The sequence below is a fragment of the Oncorhynchus tshawytscha genome, linkage group LG09 (genome assembly GCF_018296145.1).
Source record: "Oncorhynchus tshawytscha isolate Ot180627B linkage group LG09, Otsh_v2.0, whole genome shotgun sequence".
Classification (NCBI taxonomy): domain Eukaryota; kingdom Metazoa; phylum Chordata; class Actinopteri; order Salmoniformes; family Salmonidae; genus Oncorhynchus; species Oncorhynchus tshawytscha.
In genome coordinates this window covers 59,060,743-59,073,325 of record NC_056437.1, presented here as the reverse complement: position 1 = coordinate 59,073,325, position 12,583 = coordinate 59,060,743, and the positions used below count along the sequence as shown (strand labels likewise).

The window sequence follows — 12,583 nt, the reverse complement described above, 5'->3', positions numbered from 1 at the left end:
ACCTTCCTTATGGTCAGTACTCAACACTATCAATGGAAGCTGATTGTCCTATGTTCGGCAGCATTAACCTTGCGATTCGCCTGAGAACAGTTCAGTAGGGAGACAGGGATCTAGTCGTGCTGAGGGTAGTGGTCTCTTCCGCAAGGAAGAGAGGCGAGAATGACTAGCGGGAAGACATCCAGGAAATGTGATCCACTGAGACAATCCCATTGTGAGATATCGAAACAAGTATTTGAAATATAACTGTACATTTCTTTGTGACAACTGCTGATGTGAAAAGGGATTTATAAAATAACATTGATTGATTGAAATAGTGTCTTACCTGGTTCTGTTGTCTCTCCTGGTGGCTCTTGGCTTCCAGGCTGCGTCTGCGGCCCCACTCCCTCAGCCCATCCTGGGCCTCACGAGTCAGACCTCCTGGGAGGACTTGGTCCTCCTCCGCCTCCGGGCTCTGGATCAGACACAGGCTGGCATAGACGCTGGTCAGGTAGTACCCACCTAGGAGACGGAGTGGGGGCACAGAGCACAGCGAAATGTCAATACAGTGACTTTGAATGCCATCTACATATCCATTCACCCACATATGTCTTCATTATCCCCCATGTTATTATTTTAAAGGTGGAGGGGTGTATGAGAGAAAGGGTTGTAGTGGGTGAGGTCCATAGTGGTACCCTCTCCTTTGGGGTAGAAGTAAGGTGTGTGGCAACACTTTATTTTAATGGTCTGTAAAAAAACCCATTTATTAATCATAACTCCCACATTTATAAACCATTTACTAATTACAGTAAAGCATTAAAAGGGTGGAGTAAGTGTGTAGTCTGTACCATCTCCCCTAGGTGTGTAGTTACAGATATAGGTGGATTAAAGGTGGACAAGGTGTAGGCTATAAAGGGTGTACTTGGGGTGTAGTGCGTACCCTCCCCAGTGAGCCAGGAGGGCTCCAGCAGCTCCATCATGTACTCCACCTCCAGTAGGATCTGAGGTGTGTTACACATCACTATCACATAGGACAGTGCTGGCAGGAAGTCCGTCGAGCTCACTTCCTGTCCTGGGAGCATGAATAGGATGGCAAGACAGCTTTAACAGTTAATTGATTGATTGATTATGACAGTGGATAGTTTATAACAGCCACATCAATTGTGCTATTAAAATGTTTATATATATAATAGATAATGACTCGCTTTAGCTACTTTATATTAAATTAAATCAAGCAAAGTGAAGGCCCACTCACCACCATCATGGAGGGCCCCCATGGCTTTCTGGACCGCCTTGCACATCTGCAGAAGCAGCAGCATCTTGTCTATGGGCGAGTGTGTGCGCTGCATGAGAGCCAGCTTCTGCCTCACCCTCTCCACGCCACGGGTGTCGGGCACGCCCACAAGCACCCCAAGGTGCTCCATCGCCCCCTCTTGGCAGTCCAGGAGACTGCAGGCCAGGCGCTGGGTGGAGCCATCCTGTCTGTGGAGGGAGAGGAGGGCCTGGCCAAGCAGCACCCTCAGAGGCTTCAGCACACAGCCAAACATGGCCTTCTCCAGGGCTAAGTCTGCATTGGGGAAAACACACACATACGTCGGTAGGCACGCACACGCAGACGCATGCATGAGCATGCACAAACACAAACAAACGCAAGTGCACATATACGCACACACACTAACAGTTAAAGATTGAGGAAACACATTGTATAAAGTTACACTTTATTTCTGAGCACAAACTCTTTTCTCAAACATCTCAAAGTACCAGTTATATATACACACATACCCCTACACACACCAACCACTTTACAGAGGAAATTATTCTTCATTACTGAGGGATTGGGGGAAGTGGCAGTATACAAGCTTGCCTGACCAGGCTGACATTGTCCAACACACATAAAGCTAACCTCAGGTCTACATCAATACCCAGCCCCCGTCTTCCCTCGATCTCTTCCTCTGTCTCCCTCCCTTTCTCTCGTTCTACCTTTCTGTTCCTCTCCCTCTCGCTCCCTCCCGAGCCACTGAGAATCGTGCTGCTCTTCAAGTGCGCGTGGGACTGTGATATCTTTTTATGATAAACGATGAGCGAGGAAAAAAATGCAAATGCCTCCACCAACGCAATGTATGTGTGTGTGTGTGTGTCTGCGCAAATCGTAGCAACGGTGAACTAAAATCAGCAGAGTCTGCTCCACTCTCTCCAAAAGCCTCAACACTCACTGCTCAACCAGGCAACAGTGTATCACACACATACACCAACCATAGTCCCCCCCCCCCTTGAAATCTCAATGAACGTATGCCCTAATATCTCCTATCCAGCAACGTACTTTTTGGCTGGCTCAATGTGATAGATGGGTTTCTCTGGCGTGGCTAGCAAAGCTTTTAAAATCCTAGTGACAATATGAACTGCACTGGATGAAGAGCTACCCCTACGCACTAGCATTGTGGTGATAATATCGTTTCACTCAAATCCTCTGTGGACAGTCTACTCCCCGTCTCATCTAAAGCTAGCCTGTTGTTTCCGCAGACAGAATTATCTCTCTGCCACCGTCTCCTCTGTGTAATGGTGGGTTTACTGTGCATTATTTTGTATCCTGTAAATCCAATGGACAGTAACCTCATTGACATGCTGCTCACATCTAATAACATTTGTGTTCTCGTCATCGATTATGTGACACCTCTGTACCGCTCTCAATCTCATGATTACCAAAGTAGTGGTTGGAACTTGAGACAACTAAAGTTGAAAAAGGTACCTTTCTCATTGTCAGGCACCAGGGTCTCTAGGGGGGGTGACAGCTCTCCGCTGTCCAGCAGGAAGCAATTGGCCTTGGACAGGAAGCGCCGCAGTCCCTGGAGCACCCCCACAGAAGTCGTCGATGAGAAAGACGATGATGAGGATGCAGCCTGCGCCAGGACCTCTCTCAGCTCCTCTCTCTGTCTCTGGATGAACTCCTGGACCAGGGAACCAAACGCAGACCTCCAGAGAGAGAGAGAGTTTATACCAAAAACATTATGATGCATTAACACAAGGGTACACAATTCCACAGCAGATCATTTGAATGCTCAAAGGCGCTAATATGGCGTCCAGACAATGTAAAAGTTGGCCAAAGTCCCTCTCTATGTTTATATATGGCTCTGCCAACCTCCGATCCCTGGACAGCTCCTCCACCAGCCTGGCGAGCCTCTTCTCTGGAGCGAAGAAACACACAAACGCCGCACTCATCCTGTGGAGGCCTCCGTGGCCCCCCCGTGAGCGCACCATGGGCGGGCGGTGCTGGGGGTTGTGGTTTGGTTGTTTAAAGAACTGGTCCTCTGGTTCTGGTTCCTCTTCCTCCAGGCTGCTGAATGAGCTGCTGCTGTCCAGTTCGGCCAGAGAGGGGGCCGGGCGGCCCTCCAAGGCTAGGCATGCCACCTCGATGCTAGGCTCCTCTGGAGCAGGAAGGTCCTCCTCTACCTCCACCACCTGTTCTGTTGGAGCCTGGGGAGAGATGGCGTCAAGGTCATATCTTCATTCGATGCATCAATTTGTCAGTGTGAGGAGTGTGTGAAGAGTGTGTGAGTTTGTGTCAATAAAGGGGAAAAAGAGAGTGACACGAAAGAAAAGAGATAAAGGAAGACAGAGGAATATGGAAAGAGAATAGACAGAGAGAGACATATCTCATAAAGTTACCTTTACCGGTGGCGGTACATTTATTGGCACGAGATCCTCATCCTCTGCCGACGTCGGGGACAGTGCAGGGGTCCTCCTCAGGACGCCAGCCCCAGGATGGATCTTCCTGTGTGGGTTGGGGCTGGGCTGGAGGGGGGTGGGCTGGAGCCTCTCCTGGTCCTGGGGGTCTTCTGGGACTGAGGAAGGAAACGACCCAGCCCCCCCACCACCAGACAGAGTCATGGAGCTCTCGGTGGAGACACGGACCCTCATACTGCGTTTGAAGCGGTGGCGTTTGTGTGACGCCACCTGGGTTGGCTGCTGTTGCTGCTGCTGCTGGGGGGGTAGGGGGGAGGAGGAGGATCGAAGTTAGACATAACCATTGATTCAGGATCATATCTTTTTTCACTCTCCTAATGGTTATGGTTAGGATTGGTGGTAGGGGTAAATTGATCCTAGATCTGTGGTTAAAGGTAGACTTTGCAAGATGACACCATCCTAAACAATGGGAAGGCTGACTTGCCACTTACAGCCATTTTGTTGTCTATGAGTTTGAACTTCAAGCTGGAAGAAGGCAAGTAAACTGATTCAGGGTCAGAAATCATTTTCATCCCCCCCAATGGTTATGGTTTGGAATTACCTCCACCTGTAGGAAGAGTGGGTTGATGAAGCAGAGAGACTCCTGTCTGCCGCAGGACAGCAGGTAACACAGGTCCTGGGACAGACCTGCCTTGACCTGGGTGGCACTGATGGGTGGAGCCTTGGTGGTGCTGGGTGGGGCCTTAATGATGGTGGGTGGAGCCTGCCAGTCCCCTGGTCCATTCTGGGTGTCAGACAGGGGACACCAGAACTCTGTTGGGTTGTGGGGAAAACAAGAAGTAGAAAAACAATGCAGTCTGGTTCAGATTCTGGTACTGAACGTTTCCATAGTTTAGTGTTCAGAGGATATGTCAGTGATTAATGCCATAAAGAGATTGATATTGAAGTGCTTTGAAGACCATATCCTACTGTGATGGACATTTAGACCCAGTCCAGAAAACAAGCCCTAGACACTTGTGTAGATCTGAATGAATTGGATAGGTATACGTTTCATCCACAGTCTCAATGTAATGCTACGCTATAGATCCGTTGAATGAATCCCTACCTAATCCCATATGAGAGATGGCCTCCAGCTTTCTGTGGGAAGAGGCCTGAGCAATGGCTTCTGGGAGCTCCAAAGGGAAAGGCAGCACATCTCTGGAGACAACACACACACATAGTTATTTCAGATCAAATGATATGGTGGTTCCCAAGACATAGTGGGCTGGAACATGTGGGTGCCCTGTTTTGTAAAGGGAGTGCCATTAAAAAGTATTTTTAGTCAGTCGACAAAACAGACCAAAGCAGTGGCAGTGTTATTGACAGGTACATGGGTGCAAAGGTAGTGCTAATCACCTGCTGATGCAGTAGAAGGCCACCAATCGGCAGAGGTCTGGGAAGCTGAGGGCGGAGCTCTCCAGGGCGAAGGCTGGTGATAGGGCAGAGAGTTAAAAACGAATCACAGCCTTGTAACAGTTGGCAGCATTCTTCATTGTTCATGTGTTTCATTGTTAGTTTAGGAGGAGTGTTTCATAACTCCAGTCCTCGAGTACCCTCAACAGTACACATGTTTACTGTAGCCCCGGACAAGCACACCTGATTCAACTAATCATCAAGCCCTTGATGAGTTGAATCAGGAGCGTTTGTCCTGGGCTAAAATCAAAACGTGTGCTGTTGGAAGTACTTCAGGACCGGAGTTTAGTGTGTGTGTTGACTTTGATGGACACATGGTACTCACTTGAGTCCTCCTCACATATGAGACACTCCTTGATGGAGGACGCTGCCCTGTCAGCTGTCACTCGGACACACAACATCTTCCTCTGGCTGGAGCTGCATTTACGCACCAGGAACGTCTACAGGGGCCATCCATAAACATTGGCAAAGAGAACAATAATTATGTACCTAATCAAAATGCCTTTATTTGTATGGCATGTTCAATGGAAACAAAGATTTTAAAACTCACAATGCGTGTCGGCTGCATGGCGTTACATTCTGTTCCCATTGAACATGCCATACAAATAAAGGCATTTTAATTAATTACATGAAGAGTGCCTTGGACCTCCTTTCTTTTTGATGACCAATTTATGCTTTTTTACCAATGAGAACCTTCTGTTTCCAAAGACCTACTATTGTGTACATTAGCAGCGCTTCCCTCCCTCCCTTTTTACTACACATAATGACGTACCGTTAAACAAGTACTGTTGTAAATGTTCGATAAGTGCTGTCAATAGTAAGTAAGTAACAGTAAGTCATGGCTGAAGGTGGATTTTATGAGAGTGCTTTGTGAACTGTACAGTAAGTTCCTGAGTATCTTGTATACTACTCCATTGGAAAGCTGTACTAAATTGAACAGATGCGGTTCACCTGAGAGTGAGGGATAGTTCATTAATTGATGGAATGATCGGATTGGCTCTCCTCACCCCGACAGGTTCTCTGAGCAAGATGTAGAGGGCGGAGTCAGCGTTGATTGACAGCTGCAGCCAGATAGGGTGTGTGTGGAGGAGGCGGTCCAACACACTGAAACTCCTCTGGGAGCCCAGGTCCCCCTGCATCTAAATAGAACACAGGAAGGGTTTTATGTATCTCTCTTGTTTTCCCATCTCTCTCTCAAAACTGCAGGGTGGATGTCACAGTGGTGACATTGTGTGGGCTGCCGAAGAGCATTGCGAGCGTAGCAGCAGATGGTTGCCTTGGTTACCGAGACCTACACATCCTACCAGGCATTCCCGCTCAGTAACAGCACCCCTCTCTTCCAACACGCGGAGATAGACACACACACACACAACACGCACAAGCGCACACAAACACTAACAAAACAAACCCCTCCAGGAGTGCATGGAAGCTACTGACAAGGTGAAGAGTCTTTGGTATATTTCTAGAAAGTACCGTGACTTTTCCACTGTTGCAAATGTATTTATACCCTTTGTTTGGATTGGCAATTCCTCTCTACTGGTAAACACAACATCCTCATCCCTGGCATCCTAGAGAAAGGTGAGATGTAGTTCTGAACAGGAAGGAGCCTTTTGTTATTGTTTTCTTTTATGACTCGATGATGATGATGATAACATTAGTCGTTATAGGAGTCAGCCACGTAGGAGAAATCACTTAGAAACAAGGAGGGTAACACGTTCATGTTGTCTAATTACTACATCGTGGCAGATTTAACACTTGAAAACCCATTCTCGTCATTTTCTGTGTGAGAGAAAATATTTTCCAGTACGAATAAGTCTCATAATGCAATAAACACCATTATCAGCCGGAGTCATAATTGAGAAAACTCTCAGTCTCTATATTATCATTCAATCTGAAGGGCTCAATTCCCTGGTCTTTACAAACTGATTTAACATGGTAATATAGTAACACAAGTGACACACATCCTGTGTCCTCTATGACTAACATAAACAACCTCCCACCTCAAGTGAGTGTGAAGGGCAGTGTAGGGGTCAACCATACCACCCAAAGCAAGGCCGACACACACACACACACACATACACACGCAACGCCAAAGGCGAGAGAAAAACCATGCTGGTTACTTCCAGGTCCCACTTACATAAAACACAACACGGCCCCCCGCCCCTCCACACACACACGTAATGCCCAGAGAGGGAGAGAGGGAGTAAGGGAAGAGAGAAAGAGAGAAAGATGGAGAGGCTCATATGCAATATCCTAAATCTACGAGTAGGATGTAATTGATTTGTCTTGTTTGTCATGTATTCTTACAGACTTGAAAAGTATTATGGTCTTAAAAGAAAAATCCACTTCAAAAACTATATATATATATATTTTTTTTTTTCCCATTAGTCCACTTAATATATTCCAAAAATGTTTTGCATGCCAGCCTTCAAGTGAGGTGGCACACAATTGGCCCATCATATGATGCAAAGTACATCATCATGATGATGTGGCAAGTGACACTTTGCTCCTTGAAAATCCTATTTCTTGAAAACTTGACTGCTGACATGCAAAACATTTTGGGACTGAATAAAAAATAGCTAAATATATATTTTTCCTTTAATAGGTCAACTACCGCCTCCCGAGCGGTGCAGCGGTCTAAGGCACTGCATCGCAATGCTTGAGGCATCATTACAAAGCGAGTGAGGCTTGGCTGGGTTGTGTTTCGGGGAACGCATGTCTCTCGACCATCGCCTTTCCCGAGTCTGTATGGGAGTTGCAGCGATAGGACAAGCCTAACTACCCTTGGATATCATGAAAATGGGGAGAAAAAGGGGTCAAATAAATAAATAGATAATAATAATAAATAAAATACAAAAAAATAAATAAATAAGGAAACTGCCCTTGAAAAACATATTTTCGCATCGATATGAGTCAGAAACCTTTATTCTAGTGTCAAAATGTATTACAAAGTGTAATTAGGATAATTTTGAGGCTACCTACTACTTATTAAACAAAGTAAATTAGCTAAATGTATTTATCAGAAAAGAGACACATAAACCCATAATATATTTATCTGGTACTGTTAATCCCAATTTTCTTCAGATGAAGGAGAAGAACAGCTGTCAGCGCCAAAAATCTTTCTCATGGATAATGGCATTTTATTTAATTATATAATCATTACATTTATTTCAAATGTGTTTTTCCTATGGCGGGTGACAGAGGAAGAAGGTATTTTCCTCTACTGCCTACAAGCAAGAGTTTTCACTGAGCTAGCTAACACAACTACTTAGCTAGCTAGCTCCTTTAGCTTTGCCACCACAATATACAGAGTGACTGAACAAGGTAAGAATTATTTTGGATATTAAAGCTCTGAGTTAATATGTCATGTATGTGTTAGATATACAGTTGAAGTCGGAAGTTTACATACACTTGGGTTGGAGGCATTAAAACTCGTTTTTCAACCACTCCACAAATTTCTTATAAAAAAACTATAGTTTTGGCAAGTAGGTTAGGACATCTACTTTGTGCATGACAAGTAATTTTTCCAACAATTGTTTACAGACAGATTATTTCACTGTATCACAATTCTAGTGGGTCAGACGTTTACATACACTAAGTTGACTGTGCCTTTGAACAGCTTGGAAAATTCCAGAAAATGATGTCATGGCTTTAGAAGCTTCTGATAGGCTAATTGACATCATTTGAGTCAATTCGAGGTGTACCTGTGGATGTATTTCAAGGCCTACCTTCAAATTCAGTGCCTCTTTGCTTGTCATCATGGGAAAATCAAAAGAAATCAGCCAAGACCTCAGAAAAGAATTGTAGACCTCCACAAGTCTGGTTCATCCTTGGAAGTAATTTCCAAACGCCCGAAGGTACCATGTTCACGTTCATCAGTACAAACAATAGTACGCAAGTATAAACACCATGGGACCACGCAGCCGTCATACCGCTCAGGAAGGAGACACGTTCTGTCTCCTAGAGATGAACGTACTTTGGTGAGAAAAGTGCAAATCAATACCGGAATAACAGCAAAGGACCTTGTGAAGATGCTGGAGGAAACAGGTACAAAAGTATCTATATCCACAGTAAAACGAGTCCTATATCGACATAACCTGAAAGACCGCTCAGCAAGGAAGAAGCCACTGCTCCAAAACCGCCATAAAAAAGCCAGACTACGGTTTGCAACTGCACATGGGGACAAAGATCGTACTTTTTGGAGAAATGTCCTCTGGTCTGATGAAACAAAAATAGAACTGTTTGGCCATGATGACCATCGTTATGTTTGGAGGAAAAAGGGGGAGGCTTGAAAGCCGAAGAACACCATCCCAACCGTGAAGCACGGGGGTGGCAGCATCATGTTGTGGGGGTGCTTTGCTGCAGGAGGGACTGGTGCACTTCACAAAATAGATGGTATCATGACGAAGGAAAATTATGTGGATATATTGAAGCAACATCTCAAGACATCAGTCAGGAAATGAAAGCTTGGTCGCAAATGGGTCTTCCAAATGGACAATGACCCCAAGCATACTTCCTAAGTTGTGGCAAAATGGTTTAAGGACAACAAAGACAAGGTACTGGAGAGGCCATCACAAAGCCTTGACCTCAATCCTATAGAAAATTTGTGGGCAGAACTGAAAAAGCATGCGTGAGCAAAGAGGCCTACAAAATTCTGACTCAGTTACACCAGCTCTGTCAGGAGGAATGGGCCAAAATTCACCCAACTTATTGTGGGAAGCTTGTAGAAGGCTACCTGAAACGTTTGACCCAAGTTAAACAATTTAAAGGCAATGCTACCAAATACTAATTGAGTGCATGTAAACTTCTGACCCACAGGAAATGTGATGAAATAAATAAAAGCTGAAATACATCATTCTCTCTACTATTATTCTGACATTTCACATTCTTAAAATAAAGTGGGGATCCTAACTGACCTAAGACAGGGAATTTTTACTAGGATTAAATGTCAGGAATTGTGAAAAACTGAGTTTAAACGTATTTGGCTTAAGGGGAATGTAACCTTTTTACTTAAATTGTAATTGAATTGCCAAATCTAGCTAGTTAATGTTAAATGTTGCTTACCAAGGAATGTGTTGGAACCTCAAATGCCTATGGACAGACACCAGCCAATGTAAGTTAGTCCTTTGTATAATTTAGCTAGCTAGTTTCTGAACATGAATTACCTGGCTACCCAAACTCCTTGCTCCGGCCAAACGTCACACCATGCCTACAGACGTTAGTTTCTTTTCCGCAATGAGTCTGGATCTGAGAACATCCTTGATGATTTCTGGATTGGAGATCATTCTAGAACGTCTGATCAGGCCCAGAAACTGATCGTTTGGGCTAGAGCGAGAACACAGCAACGTTTAGAAAATTCGTCATTGGCTTTGATACTTTGATTGGTAAGAGACGATCCAATTGCTGATGACTTTGTTTTGTACAACATCCCTCATTTTGACGTAACCACAAACGACTTAAAATATATCCGTTTCTGACTGAAGTATGCGAACGATAAGAGCAGTGGAAGAATTCTATTTGAGTCATCAGGCAAGAACAGTCATCCCTTATTCTTCATATTGTGTGGAATTGTTTCACTGACTCTTTGTCTCTGCATTATCCACAGGGCAACTGTCAACTTGTGAGTGTGAAAATGGACATTGGAGGTTAGGGAATCTGCATTGTAAGTATGAATTTGATGTTCATGAACATTTGTTACGACCTGATTAGGTAGGGCAACCTGATTTGGCCGGGGTGCATTGTAGTTAAGCCTTACCTACCCTAACCCTTTTCCTAACCTTAACATAATTATCCTAACCTGCCACGTAAATTCACCTAATCTGGCACGCTAATTCACCCAACCTACTATGTTAATTATCCATTCCCTGCCAATTTGGTTATCCTAACCTGTAATTCACCTAACCTGCCACTGGGGCATACGGAACCTTTGCTAACAGTGGAGCCCAACCAAATCAGGTAGCCCGACCTCATTGGGTCCCGACCACACATTAACCCCTAATTCTTCATCTTGTGTGGATTTTATTTCAGTGACTCTGTCACATTATCCTCAGGATTACTGTCAACTTGTTTTTAAAGAGCCTATTTTCAAATACAGATAAGTGCACAGAGGTCATTTGTATATTGTATTTTATTTTTCAGATGCGACCTTTCAGTGATTTTATAAGCTCACAAAGGGGAATTTCTTTTCCCATTCTTTCTTGTTTTGTGTGCTTTAATAATTAATAACTTACATTTCTTGCACATATATCACAAGATATTATGAACTATGCATTACTCATATATAAAATATGTATTATTCATATATAAATATATTGACCATAAATAATCATGTATACTGTTAAATATATTTTAAACGAATACATGTAAATATATGGATAGCACATGTATGTAAAATGCATACTACCACAGAAAACCCCCCAGCTAAAATCGAATATGTAAATGTCTGAAATATATTGGACATTCTGCTTATGGACATATGAGTAACACATGTATTTAGATATACAGTACTTATTTAAAAATATTAGTACATATTACATAAATAGATTTTAAATATATGTTATTATATTAGGCTTTGGTATGGGTAGCTTCTACTTGGGCTGTCAACGTCAAACCTGAGACTGGTGTGTTGTTGGTAAGTAACTACGTTTTTTAATAGCTAGCTACGTCATTAATTGGATAGGCTATGCCACTATGACACTAGGATATGATACTGTGATGTAACTAGGTAAATACAGTGCCTTCAGAAAGTATTCAGACCCCTTGACTTTTTCCACATTTTGTTACGTTACAGCCTTATTATAAAATGGATTAAATCAAATTGAATCTACAGAAATCTATACACATTACCCCATAATGACAAAGCGAAAACAGATGTACATTTAAAAAAAAAACTTTATTTACATAAGTATTCAGGCCCATTTACCATGAGACTCGAAGTTGAGCTCAGGTGCATCCTGTTTCCATTGATTATCCTTGAGATGTTTCTACAACTTGGAGACCCCCTGTGGTAAGTTCAATAGTTTGCACAGGCACACACCCATCTATATAATGTCCCACAGTTGACAGTGCATGTCAGAGCAAAAACAAAGCCATGAAGTCTAAGGAATTGTCCGTAGAGCTCAGAGACAGTATTGTGTTGAGGCACAGATCAGGGGAAGGGTACCAAAAAATGTCTGCAGCATTGCAGGTCCCACACATTTTCTACAGGATTGAGGACAGGGCTTTGTGATGGCCACTCCAATACCTTGACTTTGTTGTCCTTAAACCATTTTGCCACAACTTTGGAAGTATGCTTGGGGTCATTGTCTATTTGGAAGATCCATTTGTGACCAAGCTTTATCTTCCTGACTGATGTCTTGAGATGTTGTTTCAATATATCCACATAATTTTCCTTCCTCATGTTGCCATCTATTTTGTGAAGTGCACCAGTCTCTCCTGCAGCAAAGCACCCCCACAATGTGATGCTGCCACCCCC

General features: G+C 43.8%; 1 protein-coding gene across 2 annotated transcripts in view; it reads right to left on the bottom strand.

The window, feature by feature from the left end:
• LOC112214596 (ras and Rab interactor 2) overlaps positions 1 to 12,583 on the bottom strand; it is a 45,102-nt gene that overhangs the window by 9,658 nt on the left and 22,861 nt on the right. The window contains exons 2-12 of one of the 2 annotated variants that reach the window (XM_042327128.1): positions 6,117 to 6,248; positions 5,435 to 5,549; positions 5,053 to 5,125; positions 4,763 to 4,854; positions 4,259 to 4,470; positions 3,640 to 3,951; positions 3,113 to 3,447; positions 2,723 to 2,946; positions 1,232 to 1,543; positions 917 to 1,048; positions 323 to 498 (exon numbers count right to left, since the gene is read on the bottom strand). In XM_042327128.1, the coding sequence (XP_042183062.1) occupies positions 323 to 498; positions 917 to 1,048; positions 1,232 to 1,543; positions 2,723 to 2,946; positions 3,113 to 3,447; positions 3,640 to 3,951; positions 4,259 to 4,470; positions 4,763 to 4,854; positions 5,053 to 5,125; positions 5,435 to 5,549; positions 6,117 to 6,248 (2,115 nt within the window). Of the gene's footprint in view, positions 1 to 322; positions 499 to 916; positions 1,049 to 1,231; positions 1,544 to 2,722; positions 2,947 to 3,112; positions 3,448 to 3,639; positions 3,955 to 4,258; positions 4,471 to 4,762; positions 4,855 to 5,052; positions 5,126 to 5,434; positions 5,550 to 6,116; positions 6,249 to 12,583 lie in introns of both variants that reach the window. The other variant, XM_024373471.2, reaches the window with a different exon arrangement.